At 51.3% G+C, this 20483-nt stretch overlaps 1 protein-coding gene across 5 annotated transcripts in view; it reads left to right on the forward strand.

Annotated features, from left to right (window-relative positions):
* The window catches only part of LOC132011368 (dedicator of cytokinesis protein 3), a 104213-nt gene that overhangs the window by 70070 nt on the left and 13660 nt on the right, over positions 1-20483 (forward strand). For all 5 annotated transcript variants that reach the window (XM_059389821.1, XM_059389822.1, XM_059389824.1 and 2 more), the window contains exons 24-35: positions 125-218; positions 2868-3016; positions 8018-8104; positions 9445-9549; positions 13303-13444; positions 14456-14622; positions 14775-14861; positions 15321-15500; positions 16092-16175; positions 16298-16414; positions 18588-18709; positions 19927-20065. In XM_059389821.1, coding sequence (XP_059245804.1) covers positions 125-218; positions 2868-3016; positions 8018-8104; positions 9445-9549; positions 13303-13444; positions 14456-14622; positions 14775-14861; positions 15321-15500; positions 16092-16175; positions 16298-16414; positions 18588-18709; positions 19927-20065 — 1473 coding nt within the window. The remainder of the gene's footprint in view (positions 1-124; positions 219-2867; positions 3017-8017; positions 8105-9444; positions 9550-13302; positions 13445-14455; positions 14623-14774; positions 14862-15320; positions 15501-16091; positions 16176-16297; positions 16415-18587; positions 18710-19926; positions 20066-20483) is intronic.

The following is a 20483-nucleotide window of genomic DNA, read 5'->3' on the forward strand; positions in this document are numbered from 1 at the left end:
ATGGCCTGCCCTCCTCCTCCCGCCCAGCACACCCAGGGCTTTGGTCAGCCGCCTGGAGCTCAGGTATGGTTGCTACAGGGGGAGGCCTCTCTCATCTTGATGTGTATTTCCTTCTCTCTTACAGAATTTTTACAAATCTGAGATCAACAAAGAAGAGATGTATATCCGCTACATCCACAAGCTCTGTGACATGCACTTACAGGCTGAAAACTACACAGGTGCGTGGCAGGGGGCCAGCCGTGCCTTCCCCTGAGGACAGACAGGACAGGAATGCACAGCAGGCAGGAGAACGCTCTGAGCTGGTGCTTGCCAGATCTTAGCAGAACGGTGGAGCCTGGGCTGCGCCCTCACCTGGCTCCTTTCCCTCAGCAACTTTGTAAAATGTGGTAGAGAGAAAGCAGGCAGAAATTCCTCTGTGCCAACACGCCTGTCCTCTGCTGTGTGAGGCCGCTCCGCTCTCTCTGTGCCTCCAGTCCACCAACTCTGAGGCCTCAAAGGTAACCTCCAAATTCTGACGTGCTAGGTTCAGGCATCCTGAGTTCAGTGTCACTCTCCATGAGCAGAGCCTTCCTGAAGACCTCCACAGCCAGAGCTAAGTGAGGCCACAACACAGAAATAGCCACCTAACCCTGGGCCTTCCAGAGCTCACTGGCAGAACTGCCTCGCACCCTAGGCTCTCCCTCCCGCAGCTGCACAGAGCAGCCCCACTTCGAGCTCCCGATGGAGAGCATGCCGAGTGCGGAGAGTGGCCACCTGGCTTCCTGACCAGCCAGATGCGGGTGCTTTCACTGTGTGTACAATTTAATCCAAACTAAGGCCTGTGCTTTTCTTTTCTTTTTTTTTTTTTTTCTTTTGTGGGAGATGGGCAGAGGAGGAGAGAGAAAGAGAATCTTAAGCAGACTCCCCACGGAGCACAGAGCCCAACACAGGGCTCAATCTCACGACTCTGAGATCATTACCTGAGCCAAAATCAAGGGTTAGATGCTTAATTGAGCCACCTGGACCCCCAAAGTCCTTTTCTAATGGAACAAACTGAACAGCACGTCAACCTGCCTGTCACACCAGTTACTGAGCACGATGCTGGGTCAGGAGAGCGTATGCGTGCACGGGGCTCCTTTCTGATCATCATGTGCCATAGTTCCCCCCAGATAGCCACCTTCCTCACGGTGGTGACCAGCCACCACACCCTACCTCTCGAGCTCAGGACTTGAATCTGTGTGGCACACCAGGAAATTCAAGCTATTCTTATCCATAAACATGACTAGAATTAGCTGGATCTGTAGAAACTCAGAATCTTCCCTCCTCGTCTCAAGATGTAAGAGATCGTTTGCTATAGATGCCACCTTTCCTGACCACACAGGTTGGCAGGAATTAAAATCTGAAATGACTGGGCTGAACCTGCCATTCTCAGTGTCTGCTTCCACCCATGATTCCAGCAGCCCTCTGAGAAAGGGGTGAAGTCATAGACTTTGATAAATTTCATGTACTGTAGAGGCTTTTACTAACTCCTTGAGGACTGGGCCATGACTAAGAGGCCAGGTCAGGGATCTGGACAGAGAACGGGTGCTACTCTCTGGTGGCCTCAGGAGTAGCATCTGAAAGGATATAGTCAGAAAGAAGAAGATTTCTCCTGGTTTCCTAAGTTTCAGAGGGAGGCCTCTAGTGCTTCAGGGTCTTGTCACCACAAAGAAAGGACTCCTCACCCCGATCCAATAAGGAGGCCTGTGCATCCCTGGACAGGAAGGTCCAGTGGCCAGAGCACAGGCAGAGAGGCAATGACAAGGAGCCCAGAGAGTGGCTGCAGGCAGGTGTATATGGCTAAAACTGGAAGTGGGTTCTGGACTAGTTGGAGATGAGATTCTTCACAGTCATGGGGAGCAGACTTGAGTAGGGCCTTGAAGGCCAGGCAGAAGCTAGAACTACCTACCTTGCCAATAGGAGATGCCCACTGAAAATGAGCAAATAGAACAGGAATGAGTGGTGGTTGTAATTCAGTGTGACACATGCCTTAAAATTGAGGGAACCATAGTATTTCAGTGTTATTGTTCATTTGTTTCTTTAAGATTTTATTTATTTATTTGACAGAGAAAGAGAGCGATCACAAGTAGGCGGGACGGGGGGAGCAGGCTCCCCACTGAGCAGAGACCTTGACACGGGGCTCAATCCCAGGACCCCGAGATCATGACCTGAGCCAAAGGCAGAGGCTTAACCCACTGAGCCACCCAGGCACCCTGGTGGTGTTGTTTGATATAAGCTTCTCCAACAGTTGCACATATAGGGTAAGGCGCCACTGGTCCACTCAACCCTAGCCAGCAAAGCTTTGGCTCCTCTAGGAATAGAGCTTTCGGCTACAGGCCCATCACAGTTACCACCACTTACACTCCTCTCTGGTCCTTTTAGAAACAGTAGAGATGAGGGATGCTAAGATCAGAAAGTAGTTCTGGAGCCACTGGGGCTAGCTTGGAGGGGTTGCTGAGAGAAACCTGGATCAGTGCCCACCCACAAAAGGCAGTCTGAGAAGGCTGGAGAGGAAGCTGTAGTCAGTTGTCCGAAAGGAACCCAAGAACTGTCTGACATGTCAGCATCTCCCAAAGCAAGGCAGCCTGTACACAAACTCAGGTAACCAGGCTGTGCTTTACCTGGAGCCCAGCGTCAGTGAGCAGCTGTGGGAGGAAGGTGCCTGCCAGGATCTTAGGCCCCTTAATGCTATGGGCAGCCCCTCTATGTCACCTTCGGTATCCAGTGTCCCTGACCTGGGCTGCACATGACCTGCCCTCGCATGGTACTTAGCCTCATCCACTGGCACCAGGTGACTCCCAGGCCCCTGAGGAAAAGTCCCTGGACCTCCATGCTGTCTGTCTCCACAGAGGCTGCATTCACTCTGCTCCTCTACTGTGAGCTGCTACAGTGGGAGGAACGGCCGCTGCGGGAATTTCTGCACTACCCGTCGCAGACCGAGTGGCAGCGGAAAGAAGGACTGTGCCGCAAAATCATCCACTACTTCAACAAAGGCAAGGTAGGGTCATTAGCCAAGCCTTTCAGCTCTTAGGCTTCCACCATGTTGCTTCCACCATCTCAACACTGATGGGCCGGGCAGAGGCTCCAGGGGGTAAGGGGGAGGGACTTAAGCTCATGTATGCCCATGTGTGTGTGTTAGCTTTGGAGGCAGCATGAATTTTCTCTGGGAAAAAAAACAAATATATATATGTAACAGTTTAATTCTGTGGCTTGGAAGCCAATTCCAGGTTCAAGGTGTGAGAGACGACCCCACTGAGCAGCTTGGCACAGGCTGACGCTCCTACCGCGGGGGCTTCTGGGCCCCCACTGATACATATTAGATTTACTTCAAGAACTGATGTTGTTTTCCTATTCTGCTGTAGAAAATATGAGTTGTAACAATGAGTAGATTTTAACCTTGGTCAAAGGAGGCCTGTCCTCCTTCTCAGTGGTGGCACATCTTATTTCCCTCCCTCACAGCACAGACTGGACTGTCTCACTGGTGTTCTTCCCCATCAAGCTCAGATCTGTGGGATTGGCAGGCACTGTCAGCATTGGTTTTAGCCTCCTGGGGACTCCCCTGCCATCCTGCTCCCAACCCCAAGAGGGCTCCTCGTGGGACCCTCTGACGGCCTACAGTAGGCTGTGGCCCATGTACTGCAGAGGCTGGTTGGGTGGCTTGTTGATGCTGTTTGCTCATCATTCAGCTTTGAGTATGCTTTAAGAAGCTGAATTTTTTTTAATTTTTATTTATTTTTTTAATTTCTTTTCAGTGTTCCAGAATTCATTGTTTATGCACCACGCCACCCAGTGCTCCATGCAATACATGCCCTCCATAACAGCTACCACCAGGCTCACCCAACTTACCACCCCCTGCCCCTCCAAAACCCTCAGATTGTTTTTCAGAGTCCACAGTCTCTCATAGTTATCTCCCCCTCCAATTTCTCCCAACTCCCTTCTCCTCTCCATCTCCCCATGTCCTTCGTGTTATTCCTTATGCTCCACAAATAAGCAAAACCATATGATAATTGACTCTCTCTGCTTGACTTATTTCACTCAGCATAATCTCTTCCAGTCCCATCCATGTTGATGCAAAAGTTGGGTATTCATCCTTTCTGATGGAGGCATAATACTCAATAGTATATAGACTATATGGCATATATATATGTACATATATACATATATACATATACATATATATATGTACATATATATATACCATATATGGCACAGTATATGGACTACATCTTCCTTATCCATTCGTAAAAAGCTGAATTTGAATCACTCGAGGAACTGTCATGGCTAAACCCCTGAATTGCGTGGAAATTAAGTTTTTTTAAGGAGTTTTTTCATCATCAAAAAGAAAGGTTTAAACATTAATGGCTTTAATCCATAAATCAGAAAACATTGGTCAGTTTTATATAACATAGGAGAAATCTTTGTCAAAAGAATTCACCCATGTAGGAAGCTTTCCAAACCCTCAGGAGCTCTCAGCCTAGTCCAGTAAGGAGGCCCATGCTCAGTGCTTGGGCAGCCCCCTGTGACTGAGCCCCAGTGCCATCCCGAAGCTCCTCTCCTTGCCTGTCCAGGGCAAGGATGCAGAGCCCCACACCAGCACACTTTCAGGCCTGCCCTTCTGGCACCCAGCCCACCCGGAGCTGCCATCCACCCACATGCACAGCAAGCCTGGCCAGCTCGAGAGGGCAGCGTGAGGGCTTTGTTTTGTTTTTTAAGATTTTATTTATTTGAGAGAGAGCAAGAAAGAGAGAGCATGAACAGGGTGAGGGGCAGGGAGACAAGCAGACTCTCCGTTGAGCTGGGAGCGTGATGCAGGGCTCCGGGATCATGACCTGAGCCGAAGGCGGAGGCTTAACCCTTTGAGCCACCCAGGTGCCCGGTACATGAGTACCTTCAGTGTATTTGTTCTCTTTTTTTTCCTTTGGCACAGAGGATGGAGTGGAGAGCTAACCCAATCTGATGGAGTTTACCAGCAGGACAATCATCCCCGTCTTCACTCCACACTACACTAGTGTTTGGAAAAGGAGGTTTACAGCCTAGTATAGACAAGAGAATCAAAATGCAAAACCTGCCCAAGTATTGTAGATGAGCAGGACGGGGGAAGGACCAGAGGCTCTGGAGGCCACCTTCTTGAGGCTCTCCCACTTCTGGCAACCCTGTTTTTTGCTGTGAGTTGCTGGGGGAATAGGTTCTATGCTGAGTGCAGACCCCTGAGTGAGCCCTTTCATAAGATCATCCACAAAAAGGTATTTATCAGATTCATTCTGTTGGGTTCATACAGAAGACCGAACTTCTGTGTTTCTCTTCCTCGGTACAGAAACCAGTGGATAGAACCAGTGGAATAGGCTAACCAGTTCTTGAAAGCCTTCAGGTTTGGGTTTTTATTATTATTATTATTATTATTATTATTGACCTCAAAAAAGCAAAACCTGGCTGTTGCAGAAGAATTGTTCCTGTAGGGTTCTTGGTGCCAGGAAAAAAGCTACCTTGGCAGCAGGAAGAAGGAAGAAAAGAAGACTCTGGGGAAGGACAGGTAAAGGGATTCTGGTCCTCAGCCCTAACAGCACGCTCTGCCTCACAAGGCAGGCTCTCTGCTTTTCTTACACACACACCAACCTCTGTCATCTGCCTGATACAGATATCCCGGCATTCTGTAGTCTCATGTGTATTTCATGAGCACCCAGAAGGATAGAGTCAGAAGTTCAATTCCTGCTCGTAGTCTAACCCAGGGCCAGTGGTGAAGTGGTTAGCCTGGAAATTTGCCTCAAGCTGGACTGGGCTCCAGTCCACAGAGAGTCAGCATTCCCAGACCAGACCAGGAAAGGAGCACTCAAAGGGCTTGGCAGAGTGGGAATTGAAAGAAGGAAGGAGAGGTGTGAAGGTGGGAACTGGTCTTCCACCACAGGGCAGAGGTAGCAAACAGGAGGGGCAGCTGGACAAAGGTCTCCGACCCTTGCTTATCTGAAAAACAGACCATCAGGACTAGAGCAGCCTTCTCCGTGGAGCTGGGCTTGGGCTCTCCTGATGGAGGGTTACTGTTGCCTGTGCTCCTCTGAAGGAATAATGAATCTGTTGCTTCTAATAGACTATGTGTAAACAGAAGTACAAAGACTGTCTGGAGTCCCGGGCCTGCACCTGCCTTCCCAGTTTGATTAGAATGAGCGCTGAGTCAGTGTAACTTCCATGCCATCCCTGTCAGAGGGGCCACAAAGTTGTGTCATAGCACACATCCACCAGAGCTGGTGGAAATAATTGGATTTCAGACATCGGTAGGAGATGTCTCCTCCTGCCCGAAGGAAGGAGACCAGAGAAAAGCTATAGCGGGGGTGTGGTGTACCTGCAGCATGTTCCTTACCTGTGTTGAGAGGCAGACCGGCACAGTCCCTGAAGGCTGACAAAAAGTCTTCAAACTCTTGGTCCTAGGTCGCTCTAAAGATAACTAAGGGGTAGGTGGGAGGAGAGGTTAGAGCAGAAGGGCAGATTACACCAAGTGGGGCAGAAATGCCAGCAAGGCAGATGAACATTGATCCCAGGAGGAGAGAAGACCTGTTTTACTGGGAGCTGCTGTCAGCAGACCAAGTGCCTTTAGGCCCACGTAGGGCCCTCTTCACCCAAATGAGCGGTTCCCCACAGGAGGCTCATGGCAAGTTGGCCAGAGATCTGTGCACAGCTCAGCTGCTTAGCCAGCCCCCATGGAGTGGCCTGCCTGGCAGACCCTGCAGCGGGTCCTTGGCTGAGACCTGCCCAAGTGGCGCTCAGAGCCAGAAAGAGGGCTGACACTTCCTGCTTGAAAGATTCATTGTGGGGGTGTAAGAGGTTTCCTAGCCCACTAAGGCAGAGGCATCATATTAACTCAGGGATCCAGAGTCAGTTTCAAAATTCCCTTTGAGGGGCATCTGGGTGGCTCAGTCACTAAGTATCTGCCTTTGGCTCAGGTCATGATCCCAGAGTCCTGGGATTGAGCCCCACATCAGCTCCCTGCCCCTCTCTCTGCCGGCCTCTCTGCCTACTTTTGATCTGTCCATTTTTTCTTAAGAGGTCATTGTTTCCACCCAAGTTTCCATTGACAGATAAATGGACAAAGACGAGGTGGTATATAGATACATAATGAAACACTACTCAGCCATCAAAAAGAATGAAATCTTGCCATTTGCAACAACATGGATGGAGCTAGAGGGTAGCATGCTAAGCGAAGTGAATCAGTCAGAGAAAGACAAGTACCTTATGATTTCACATGTATGTAGCATTTAAGAAACAAAACAAATGATTAAAGGAAAGAAAAGAGACAAGCCAAGAAACAGACACTGGTGCACATTCCTGGCACCAGTTTCAGAGTCTGACTGACAGGTGCCAGAGGGGAGGGGGCTGGAGGAAGGGGCGAAATATGGGCTGGAGATGAAGGAGGGCACTAGTTCTGATGAGCACTGGGTGTGGTGTGGGAGGGCTGAATCACCATATTGTATGCCAGAATCTAATATTACACTGTATGTTAACTAATGGGGATTTAAATAAAAGCTTAAAAAATAACAAAAATCATTATTACCTTCATGAACTTACTCAGTACATCTTTATAGAGTACCTGCTCATGCTTGGCAGTGCTCTAGGCTCTGAGGATAAAGTAAATAAACAGGGTTCCTGCCTTCATGTAGCTTATCATCCAATTGAGACTAATACAACAAAAAAGTAAATACTTTTTTAAGATAACTGGAGAGTAATGAAACTCTCCAGAAGAGAAGGGGTCAGGAAGTTCCCATCCTTAATGAGGTAGTCAGAAAAAGGCCTCTTGGAGGTAGAGACGTTTGAGGAGAAACCTGAAAGCTACGCCTTGAGCTAGAAAGGCACAGCACCGCGTGTTGTCCACAGACTCATCCTGAGTGGATGTTCTTTGTGACAGATGAGCTGCAGGGGGCCTTCAGTTGTGCCTTCTGATGTGTTCCATGTGATCTGGGGCTGTTCTGAGGAGGCCTGAGGTGCTGACGCTTTGTCTTTCTCTCTTACGCAGAGCTGGGAGTTCGGGATCCCGTTGTGCAGGGAGCTGGCGTGTCAGTATGAGAGCCTCTATGATTATCAGAGCCTCAGCTGGATTCGGGTGAGCTTTGCCCCTTCCCCAGCCCAACCCTGACCAGAGGTGTGACCACTTTCCGGCACCAGTTTCAGAGTGAAGATTCACTGCGGGCCTAGCCCTTGTTTAAGTTTAAGTGCTGCGGACAGTACAGGAGAAGCAGAGGCCTGGTTCCTGCCCTCAAGACCCTTGGCAGTCAGACTAGGGAACTAAAAAAAAAGATAGGATCCAGACCCCGAGAGCCACTGGTGCTCAAGAAAGGGAGAAGCACGTCTGCAGGATAAGATGGCAGGTCCAAGGAGGAGGTAGCAGCTCAACTTCATGAAGAAACCTTTCCTGAAAGATTTTGTTCAGGAAAATTTTGTAAGATCTGAAAACTTTCTAAGATGTCTGCATGCTTAGGCTTGTGGTCACTTTCAAGCACCTTGGTCTTACTCCCTTCTTTGATACAAAATACTCAAAAATTAAGTGAAATGTCCCATAGACTTCGAAGGTCTCCACGAAATTTTCTTGGTTGCTGGAGCTGAGTCACATCTAGCTTTTCTGAGTTACAGTAGCTGCAGACTACATTAGCAAAGAGAAGTCAGAGGTCTCCTCTCCTCCACCCAGTCAGTGTGGCAATGTTCCCTGCCATGTTTCCTCTTCCAGGTGGGAATTTGGGTCTATGTAATAGATGTGGTTATCTAGAAGTAGCTTACTGACTGGTCTTTGAAGGCCCTTGCTCCCCAGCAAGCTGGCTTGATTGAGTGCATTAGAGCTGCCTTCCCAGTCAAAATTCAGTGAGTTTTTCTGAATGTGAAGCCAGGACAGCCCATACTAAGAAAGGTACTGACCTTAGTAATGCTAGATATCATGGATATTACTTCAACTTTTAAAGTTTAAAATCTCTTAAGTTGGAACAATACCAATGATGCTGGCAACTGAGACTTCCTGTGATTATTGCCTCTTTAGTTAGATGATGAACAAGAGCAGTGCAGTTGGACTGATGGAGAATGGTGCTGAGAATAGCTATTAGCCAACTATAACTAGCACTAGCCAAAAGTCACTTGGTATAGTGAGTATCAACCAAAACCAGAAATCTGTGGGGGTGGGAGGAGTCCATGCTCAGCATGTGCCCCTGAAAGACCCAAAACCAAAAATCCTGGATCTGTGTGGGGTTGGGTCCACCCACTGTGTAGGAGGGCTTCCCCTTCCTTCAGGCAGCAACCTGGGGAGAGGCTGATCATGGCCAGGGGCTCACTTCTACACAGTCTGTGTTGCCATGTTCTGTTTCCAAAAGATGGTATCTACTGGGGCCTGGGAGAACTTGCTTGGGACACCATTAGCAGTCAGGCCAACCTGAAGGCAACTGCCTTTCTCATTCACAGAAAATGGAAGCCAGTTACTATGACAACATCATGGAGCAGCAACGCCTGGAGCCTGAGTTCTTTCGGGTTGGCTTCTATGGCAGGAAGTTTCCTTTCTTCCTTCGGGTGAGTCCATTCAGGTAGTCAAAAGAACTTATATTCTACATATAATTCATTTATAACCTGTTTTTTTTTTTACTTTTTTCCCTATTCTACTGAATACTACTTTTTGAAGGACTAACTAGACAACAAAAGGCATTTGGCTTTATTTGACTGGACTGACTGCCATTTTAGACTTTGTTTGCCTCTGCTGTACTATTTTGTAGCTGTCTGCAGTACATGAGGGTGATTTTCTTACCAACCCAAATTCCTGCAGGAAATGACCAGGGTCTGAGAATGTCCCATAGGTATGTCTAGAAACCTTCCAACTTCAAGTTCCAATGCCTGGAATCCTCCATTGTGATTATTCTCAACCAGATAGGACACCAGTACAGCCCTGACCTCAACCATAGGCTGACTTCTTGAGGTTTGTCATGGAAGATATTGGCTCTTCCCACTGGCTGCCCTGGAGGCTCTGCAGCCAGGGTGGAGAACCTGTGGATTTGAAAGAGATTTGTGGGAGCTGCCAAATAGGATCTGGCTGTGGAAAACCTTTTCTAGGCCGCCAACTCTCTGGCCCAGGATAGTGACAGTGATTTCTCCCCATAGCTTCCTGGAAAGCTAAGTTGGGATACCAACAAAGCGGAAGGAATGACTGAGCACAGATGTGCAGGCATACCAGCTGAATAGCTGTGATTCTCTTCTTTATTTCACAAAAGCCAGAGGCTCCAGGAGAAGTCAGCCTGGGCTTGTGGGCTGTAGCTCAGAGGGCTTCACTGTGCCAGGGGACCTCAGTGAAGCTGTGCTGATGAAAGGGCATTGGGCTGCAGTTGAGACATGAGACTGGCTTTGACTGTCCCCAGTTCCAGTGTATCACTAAAGTTCCGTGTCTATAAGTCTCAACAAGCAGCTACAAACATTCATAGACTCTCTTTGATGTGTTTGGGATCCTGTCTTAGCAGAAAAATTGCTTTAGCCAGTGAGCAATGATGAGCTTGATATCACATCACAGGTCAGTTGGCCTTAATGACTCCTTAAAAAAAAAAATTTTTTTTTTTTTTAAAAACCAGTCTGCTAGCAACAGAGTCCAGGCTAACCACATTTCAGATGTAAGGCAGGTCAACCTGCACATTTCCTAGGCAGTAACCATTCTGTGCTAAAAAGAAAATGGACTTCTATAGAAACAAGTAATCCTGACAGGGATAACAAGCCCACACTGCCTAATTGTGATCCTCAGGAAGGCTCCGGTTCCATTCCACAGTAGCATTTCTAGAAACAGAATGTGAAAGAGAAAAGGGTCTCCTCAGGAGGGGGGGACTTGCTCACTACCTAGGGACCATCCCCTCAAGCATTTCAGAAGTGGCATCTTTGTTGTCCCCACCAGCATAGATCATGCAAAAGCCATGGACGTGGAGGTCAGCAGAAGGGAAAGACGGAATCACATAAGAATCAGAAACCAGAAGCATCTCTAGAAAGTCCTTGGACAAACTAATGGTTCTGGCCTGTGACTTCCTTCTTTCTCATTTTGTCTGCAAATGCTGCTTTATTGTCATTGTATTTTCTTTGTTTTGCCCCATAATTTCTATATCAGAAATCAGATTTTACTCTAAAACATCATTATTTTGGATATTAGAGAATCAGGCCCTGGTATGTCCGATTTCCGTCCCTGCCAAACAGGAAGTCTCCGTCACGGTTTGCCCTGGCTTCCACCCCACATGCTCGTGTCACAGGGCCTCTCAGCGTCTCAGGAAACTCCACAGTTTCTGGCGAGTAGGACTTAGTGTGGGACCTGCCTCTGGCCCATCCAAACAATGCTTGCAAACAACGGTCTGAATGTTCAAATGGGGTTTCAGTGGTGCCAGTAATGGAGGAAAAATAACAGTGGGTGTTAGGAAATGTCATCTCCACACAAGGCGCCATCCCTAGGGGCTGTGTTTCATGCATACAGATCTGCCTTGCTGAGCCACATGCTGCCTTCCCTTCCCTCAGCTGCTCAGTTCAGCTTTGGCAAATGGAGTGAGTCCCAGTGGAAGTAGGTGTTTGTCTTATAGATGGCAAGAACCAAGAACAAAGCAGTGGCAGCCAGATCTGTCTCACGTGAGGATGCTGGGGCTTTCACACAAGCAAACTAGAAACTGACAGCCAGCCTCAAGGTCAATGCTGTGTGCCTTCTTCCTGCTGGGTCGCCCCCAGAAAGCTAGGCTAGTCCCCCACATTCCTTGAACACATAGGCCATCTATTACTTTAGCTCTGTCAGCTTGGTTTCTCTGGACCATCTGCCTCCCTCGCTTCACAAATGTGATTATCTACTAATCTGCACAGAGACAGGAAAACATCCAGCCCTCCCTTCTTGCAGGAATTTCTGTTTCTCTTCATTTGACCCACAAACAGCTACTGGTGAGGACTGTACATTTGTGAGTTGATATGAAAAGACCAGTTCTTTATAATTATCTTTTTTGTCAGTTCTGCTTCTCAAGCAAGGGACTTAGAAGTGTCTCTTGTCCTCGGACTTGGCCTGTCCACTGGAGAGGCCAGCCTGCTCCTCCCGACCTTGACTTCCCTTCTGATACTGTTTGTCATTCAGATCCATCCAGACATGTGACTGAGCCTTAGCTGACTTCTCCCATAGTAAAAAGAGAAGTGGAAGGAGGGCAAAAATTCTTTCCCCCAAAAAATCTAAGGGTCTCCGAATCCTGGTCTGTGATCATCCCTGTGCCGGTGGGTATCCAGCTGACCCCCTGGACTTCTCTGTCTCTCTTCCTCTGAAGACACACGGGGGGGGGGGGGGGCAGGGAGAGGGCAGGGCTGCCAGTGCAACTCCTTCCTGAGGAGTTGCGGCTGGCTAAGAGCCTGGCGCCACACCCTGGTGGTGATGCTGCTTTGTCAGAGTGGCCCTAGTGAGGCAATCAGGCAGGCAGACACATGTCACCAGAGGTCTAGACGTGTATCCCATTCCCTCAGGACCAGCTGTGAGGTGGGCAGAGCAGCAGGGCGGAGGGCTCCTCGTCACGCCCTCAGCCCGCTAGGAGAAAACCTGAGCCCCAACTCAAAGCATATATGATATAACACAAGGTTTTAGGAAATGTATGGTTCAGATGATGTCGTTTCATCCAGCTTATGCGGTGGCAAAGATGTACTGCCCATCAGTAAGTAATGACTGAACACCTGCTGGATCCTGCGCCATATTTGGACTCTTTCTCCTAACTAATAAAAGTGGTCCTTCAAAAGCACCCATCTGGTCACCGCTCCCCCTGTTAAGCCTTCTGTGGTGGCACCACTAGCCGTCACTCCTTGGCACACCACTGCAGGCACCTTCCACACCCTCCTACTAGCGCTCCATACATACATTCCTCCCTCAGCACCTGGTCTCATCCAGGCTGTTGCTGTCCTGGTTGACACCACAGCCTCCAGAGCGCCCTTCCTACTCCTCTCTCAGAGCTGGCCCGGATGGGCCTTTCAGGCCTCTGTTCAGGCATGGCTTTTTCTAAATCCCACCGCCCCCCACCTCGCACCCCTTCCTGGGTAAGGTGCTCTCCCTCCTCCAAGCTTCCCATAGTCCGTGGCCTGCCTCCAGGCTGCCACAACACAGTCCAAGTCTCCCTTTTCCTGTCCCTCTCCCTTCTGGATCACCACTTCCCCTTGGCAGGGACTGAGTGCTGTGCGCCCCATGCCTGTCGCAAGGGCCCCTAGGACATGCTTGTGACATGAGTAGCTGTTGACACCCCTGAGGAGGTGGGGGCCAAAGGCAAGGCAGAGAGCAGGCTCTCTTGTTCGCGGCAGAACAAAGAATACGTGTGCCGTGGCCATGACTACGAGAGGCTGGAGGCCTTCCAGCAGAGGATGCTCAGCGAGTTCCCGCAGGCCGTTGCCATGCAGCACCCAAACCACCCCGACGACGCCATCCTGCAGTGTGATGCCCAGTGTATCTTTTGATGCTTGGTTGGGGGAGGTGGGCTGGGGTCCGGGAGGTAAGGCCCACCCAGTCGGCTGTCCCTCTGCTGTAATGTTGGCCTTACAGGTTAGGTTACCCATCAGTCCTGAATGGAGTTGTCCTCACCACATCAGACCACACTCAGCAGGGCCTTCATACCTCACGGAGACAGCCATGGCATGCTCTTAGCCATGGAGGGCTTGAAGCAGGGCTTCGGGGGGACCTCTACACCTAGGCTGGCTGCTACCATGACCTTAGTCCCTGCCTTGCCCCGCGAAGGAGCTGCCTAGGCATTCAGGAGCAGTCACTCAGCAGGGTGATTTGGGGTTCCGTAGGATTTCCGCCCCAGGGATAACCACCACGCTGTGCCCTGCTGCACTCCTGTTTGTCAGGAAGATGGAGGCACAGCCCAGGGGGTGGGTGTGGAGGGCATGGGGAGGAAATGGGGAACACCTGTGGTTTTAGGGGCACTTGGGAGTCTCCGGGCACAAACACTGGCCTGCCTCTCACCCCCTCACACAGCTTCCTGGGAGGCCTCATAACTGTCACCATGTCTGTACAGGCTTGTTCCAGAGAGGGAAGGGCAGGTGGACCCCCATGTTATTTCTCCACAAAAACCCCAAAAAGTACTTTTATCAAAAGATTGTTCTGCAGGAAATACAGTTTAGTGACGTGGACAAACCCTGGCCCTTAGAACTTTCTTGCTCCTGCATGGTGGGCACCTGCCTTCTCCTGACCCCTCTCCCTGCTTTCTTGGCTGTCGACATCTCACCTTGGCTGAGTGCTCAGGAGATGCGCTCTCTCCAGCCAGAGCTGGGAGTGGGCAGACAGGGAAATTCAGTCTATCGGTGCTTGGGTCTTGTCTGGCCCTTGGGATGCAGCCGTTGCTGCCAGTCGGGAACAGGGGCTGGGGTGCTCTTTTCTCCTTCAGGAGATAACCGAAGTCAGTACTCAGATCCACCTTTCTGGCAAGTCTGGGTTTTCCCTTCACTTCCTGCCCAGACTTGCAGATCTACGCGGTGACGCCCATTCCAGATTACGTGGATGTCCTGCAGATGGATAGGGTCCCGGATCGCGTCAAGAGCTTCTACCGTGTCAACAATGTGAGGAAGTTCCGGTATGACAGGCCTTTTCACAAAGGCCCCAAGGACAAGGAGAACGAATTCAAGGTGAACAACTCTAGGAAAGCCAGGGCGGTGCTTCTAGTGAGGCCAGGGGGAGGCTCCACTTTCTCGGGGTCTCACCACTATGTCATCCTTGAGGCAGGCAGGTGTGGCAGAAACCACTCACCAGCCTGTAACCGCCTGTGCCCTCCTTGCAGAGCCTGTGGATCGAGCGCACCACACTGACCCTCACCCACAGCTTGCCTGGCATCTCTCGGTGGTTCGAAGTGGAGAGGAGGGAATTGGTGAGACATGTTTCAGAGGGGGCTGATCCCCAGCCCCAGCTTTGGGGATCTTTCGCTAAGGATTGAAGACAGAAAGCCAGACTCAGCTGCCTGCCTGGGGGTGGCTGCCGCGGGCCAGTCCTGTGCCAGGGGCTTTGTACACCCTCTCTCTTTGAAACCTCACTGCACCCCTAGGCGGCAGAGATTTTTAATCTCCCTGTTTACAAATGTGGAAGCTGTTATCTGAAGCTCAGGAAGCCAGAGCTCTCTGACTTCAGAACTGGTACTCTTCACTATTTACTGAGCTTCTGAGTGCCTACAGATCAGAAGAGAAAATGTGAAAGAAGTCAGGAAGTCTGAGGTCCACGGGAACAATAGTGGGAATCAGCATCACTGGTCTTGGGCCCGCACTCTCAGGACTGTGCTGGGGGAGGGGTTGTCACTGTGCCTGGGATGACAGCGTGTGCTGTGTACCCACAGGTGGAGGTGAGCCCTCTGGAGAATGCCATCCAGGTGGTTGAGAATAAGAACCAGGAGCTGCGGGCGCTGATCAGCCAGTATCAGCACAAACAGGTGCACGGCAACATCAACTTGCTCAGCATGTGCCTGAACGGCGTCATCGACGCGGCTGTCAACGGGGGCATCGCGCGCTACCAAGAGGTGAGCAGTCCAGACCACACCCGCAGCAGGCGGCCCAGCAGGGAAGGTGCTTCTTGGGGCTGTCTTCTTGAGACTCCAGCCTCCCAGGGCAGCCTTCCCAACTGCCCTCTCCGGGCTATGCCTCAGCTGACTCAGAATGGTCCTGGGGTGAGGCTTCAAGCTCCCTCCTACTCCCCTTTCTGTGGCTTGCCTCTCCCACTGGACCTTCTCTTTTTTATCCTTTGAGCTCGGACAGATGGGTAATCCGTCTGATTATGGAAGGTGTTAAGTGGCCTCCAGGAGGAGCCCTGGAGCCCAGCCCTTCAAAAGGAGTTATGGGTGGCTAAGCGCCTGGCGCCGCACCCTGGCCACCAGCCTGGTCTGCTCTCCCCAGGCCATCCAGGCTCCCTGAGGGGCTGGGACCAGCATCCAGGCTTAGATTATTTGGCTACCTTCGGTTCTTCTGAGGCACCAAAACCACCCCTGTGACTGCAGAAGGTTCGAGCAGGCCAGGCTAGAGATGGAGGAGGCAGAACCTGCCTTTCAGGTGGTAGTCTCCACCTCAGAGGCAGTCCTGGAAGGAGTCTCCTGACTTAGCCTTTCCTTTCACAGGCCTTCTTTGATAAAGATTATATCACCAAGCACCCGGGAGACGCAGAGAAGATCACCCAGCTCAAGGAGCTCATGCAGGAGCAGGTATGTCACACGGGGCTTTGGGGCCAGTGGCCAGGAGGGAAAAGCTAGGCACCACAGGACCACGGCAGTTCTCTAGAGCTACCCCCTGGCTTGCAGAGTGGCCTTGTCTGTCTCCCTGATAGGTCCATGTCCTTGGAGTTGGGCTGGCCGTTCATGAGAAGTTTGTGCACCCAGAGATGCGTCCTCTGCATAAGAAGCTGATTGACCAGTTCCAGATGATGCGGGCCAGCCTCTACCACGTAAGCGACCCTGCAGGGGCCCATGCTGGCCCAGGGAGCAAGCCAGTGCAGCAGGCCTTTGGGGGTGGGGGGTGTGGATGAAAAGCTGCTCCCGCCACAGAGAGCCAGGAGGCGGAGGTGAGTGCTGTATCCAGGCCAAGGTTGCCCAGGATCCCCTCATTCACTCCCCTCCCTGAGGAGGAGTCAGATCCAAGGGCAAAGGATGTTTTCCAAGGTACTGCGCTGGTGAAGAAAGGTTTTCATATGAGGAGGAAAAGAGCTAAAATATATGGCCCACATGTAGACATCTCTTTGGAGATATTTTCCATCCCGAGAAGCTACAGAGGTAAGAAATAGTCTGAGCCAGCCCCTTCTCCCCATCTCCCTCTTTCTCCTCTTTTCCTTCCCATTTTATGCCTCTCCTCCCCCATCCCTCTTCCTTCTCTTGACCCACCCCCTCTACCTCCTTTCCATCCCTCCCTCCCTCTTCCTCAGACCCAGCTGGTGACCCAGACTCACATCTGACAAAAGCCTGGAGGGAGTAGTATTTCTGTACTGGCTGCTCTTAGAGGGGTCAGCAAGGCTCTGAGCCTGCCCCAGGCTCCAGAAGTTCCCTCGAACTCTAACCTGCCTCTTAGCCTCCACGGCAGGGTTCAGCCCAAGGACTGATGCATGCAAGCAAAAGGAGAGCCTGTGTTCCAGGACTAGGGTTCAGTGGTCTTGAGCCCCCGTTTACATGCCCTCACCCCATTTTCAACCATGAGGCTGACTCCAAGTGTTTTCTGGAGAAACTTATCTGCTAAACAGGTTGGCTGCCAGATCTCAAGGGGCGTAAACCCAGTTCCTACGGCAAGGGAAGCAGGGCTGTTTGGTGTGGGACAAGGCCGACAAGGACAAGAGGCTCCTCTTCAGGGTTGATCACTGGCCTGAGGGAGGCTGGACCACTAAGATTCAGCGGATCTGGCCTGTTGGGGTTCACTTGCCTTGTTCTTGATGCTGGAGCTTCTGGTCATGTCAGGCCCCCAGTGCAGGTCTCAGCATTCCTGCACAGGTATAGATAGCACGAAATGTAAAAAAAGAAAGAAAGAAAGAAACTCGTCCATAGTTTGACAGGTGGGCATATTTTCCAGAGGGAAGTCCACAGAGCCTGAGATCTCCCCTTTCTTTAATAATTCTCCCACAGTATTTCAGGGTGAAACATTGCAGAGAAAGTGAAAGTCTGGTGGGTATTCCATTATCTCTCATTCTCGGCTGGTCTCTGCTCTGTGCAAACTTCCCTGTCGCAGCAGGTGACCCAGGTAGGCTAGAGCCTGGCCAATGGGGCAAGGGATATCCTCCGCCACGCAAGGCTTTTGGGCCACTGCAGCAAGAAGCAGAAAATACCTGCATACATCAATGTCTCCAGAGCACACATGGAGGTGTCCTCTGCAGTTTACCCTTCTTTTTCATCTCCACGTGTTTTGGAAGAAGCAGGTAGAAAACCGGCTGTTTCTTCAGGCCAAGCTCAGAAGCATCCCCAGTAGGACTTAGGGCCCACAGATGGTGAAGGATTGAAGAACCCTGGACAATTGTGCTTTGTTTCTCCAGAGTCCACAGACAAGGACCCAGACCAATGTACTATCACCCAGGAGGGTTTGGGTTCAAAAATTTCTGCCAAGATATCCATCTACTTAATAGGAATGTCATCATGTTAAAATAGAACTGTAGTGTTTTTCAATGACTAATGTCAGGATCTGGGGTCCGATCTCTCCACACAGACCATGTCACAGGGAACTTAACCCAGATCACTAAGAGCTGGACCGTTTAGCAATCCAAGAAGCCCAGCTTACAGAAGAGGGGCCCACTGACTGACAGCTGATGGTCAGCTCTTCCTTTCCGGCTCCCCCCCGCTCTTATTCCTCTTCTGCCCTGAGAATGTGGTAACACACTCCCGTGAACTCAGAGCATCGGGCTCTTCCGATGTGCTCTCTTTGTGGGGTCATCCACGGGCCTCCCAGCCTCTGGCCTAGACTCCGGTGCGGTTGGGGGGATGTTTAGTCATGAAGGGGCTGTTGCCCGCAAGGTCAGCAGTGCAGGCTCAGCCAGCAGTATCAGGTTCTTTCTCTCTGATATTTTTACCACCAGCCCACTCTTCCCTCTCAGCCCTTAATGATGCTTTCTTTCCTCTGATGAAGGGGCCTTCATGTCTCAACAGGAGTTTCCGGGTTTGGACAAGCTCAGTCCCGCATGTTCAGGCACCAGCACCCCACGGGGAAACGTCCTAGCATCTCATAGTCCCATGAGCCCTGAGAGCATCAAGATGACCCACCGCCACAGGTACGGCCTTAGGGTGGGGAGGGTCCCCTCCACAGAGGTCAGTCCGGATTGCAAAGGTCAGAGCAAGGAAGTCTGAGATAGTAGGAGTGTGTACTCGCTCCCGCACCCTCTCACACATGCACACGGCCAGCACACACTCCCGCCTCAGGATCCATGCTCACAGCCCGTCATCCTGGGTGACAGAGGAGTGTGCATGGTACTGTGAGAACACAGAGGAGGGAGCATTCGGGGTAAGTCTTAAATGATAAGTAGACGTCTGTGAGGCAGAAACAAGCTGGGGTGAGGAGGCGATGGAACAGGATCCAGCAAAGGGACCGCCATGTGCAGGCACCCCAGGAGGCGGCCAGGCCGGCCTGGTCAGCCCCACCAGCAGAGCCTCGTGGCTGGAGTGCAGGGTTTCGGGACACGGAAGGGGGCCAGTGCCAGCTCTGAAGGGGCCTCCTTCCTTCAGGCCTTCTGTCCCCATCCCAAGGGGAATGAGGGTCCCCAGTTGGCTTAAGGAAGAGAACCACATGGTGAGGTGGAAGCGTACCAGGTCAGGGCTGGTCTATCTGAGCTCAGCGGGAGATGCGCCAAGCCTCCGGGGCAGGAAGGCCCAGTCAGAGGAGGAGGGAGGGAGAGGAGCCTCTCCGGGTTTGTCTTCCGATGGAAGCAGAACGTCAGCCCAGACCGCACCTCCACAAAGAAGGAAGGAGTGAATGAGGGCTGTCTACGACTGAGAGAGTGTTGGTGAACCTGTGACCCCAGATGTGGAGGGAAGCCAACAGAGGTTGCCAGTCAGCTATTTGGTAGCTTGCCCCTAATGGGAAGACACCCCTGGCCTAGGAGCCGATCCCAGCAGTGGGTGGCTGCTGGTTCAGACCAACCCCGCATGGCAAGGGGACCTGGAGTCTTTGACCAGATTTAGCATATCATTCTCAGTCATCCTAACTGAGAAACTGCTGACGTCATCAGACTGAGTGGCCATAAAGCACCGAACTCGCAGTAGAGATTTTGCCACTTTACCTCTGGCCTTCACAAACCAGGGGAAGCCAGAGCAGCAGGTGAGGGTTCCCAGCTGTCCCAGGCCTCTGATGGATATAAGCATTAGCTACGAAGCCCTCCAAGCCAGTGTTGGCTGAGGCTTGGCATACAGCCTTTTACACCATCCTCTTCCACCTAGCAAGCTTTCTCAGCTCCCAGCCTAACTGGTCCCTATTTCCCACTCTCGTTCACAGCCCCATGAACTTGATGGGCACAGGCCGCCATTCATCATCCTCTCTCTCCTCACACGCATCTAGCGAAGCGGGAAATGTGGTGATGCTGGGGGACAGCTCCGTGGGCGAGGCTCCCGAGGACCTATACCACCATATGCAGGTACCAGAGCTGCCCGAGGAGAATGGCCAAGGCACCATGAGGACTCGCCTCTCTGCTGGCTGGTCTGGTGTGAGGGCTGGCATCAGTTCTCCGGTTTCTGAACTCAGAACACCCCGAGCCAGTAAAACTGCCTTCCCCTCACACCATCCTGCGTCACAGTTCCCAGGCTTTATTTCCCAAGAAGGAAATCTAGCTTCATTCCTGGTTGCTCTTCGAGATTCTGGGGGACAGACCCTCCTCCAAATTGCCCTCCTTCCTGGCATTCCTGATGGCTAAGTCCTGCATCCTCTATGGGCATCATCACTAGAGTCGATCCAACAATCGTGGTCCACGGGTGGCGTGGGTGACCCTTAGTGCCAGCCACCAGCCTGGCCTCCATCAGGACCCAGGCTACCACATCCAACACTGGGTCTGGGTA

Source organism: Mustela nigripes, chromosome 2 (assembly GCF_022355385.1).
Source record: "Mustela nigripes isolate SB6536 chromosome 2, MUSNIG.SB6536, whole genome shotgun sequence".
Classification (NCBI taxonomy): Eukaryota; Metazoa; Chordata; class Mammalia; order Carnivora; family Mustelidae; genus Mustela; species Mustela nigripes.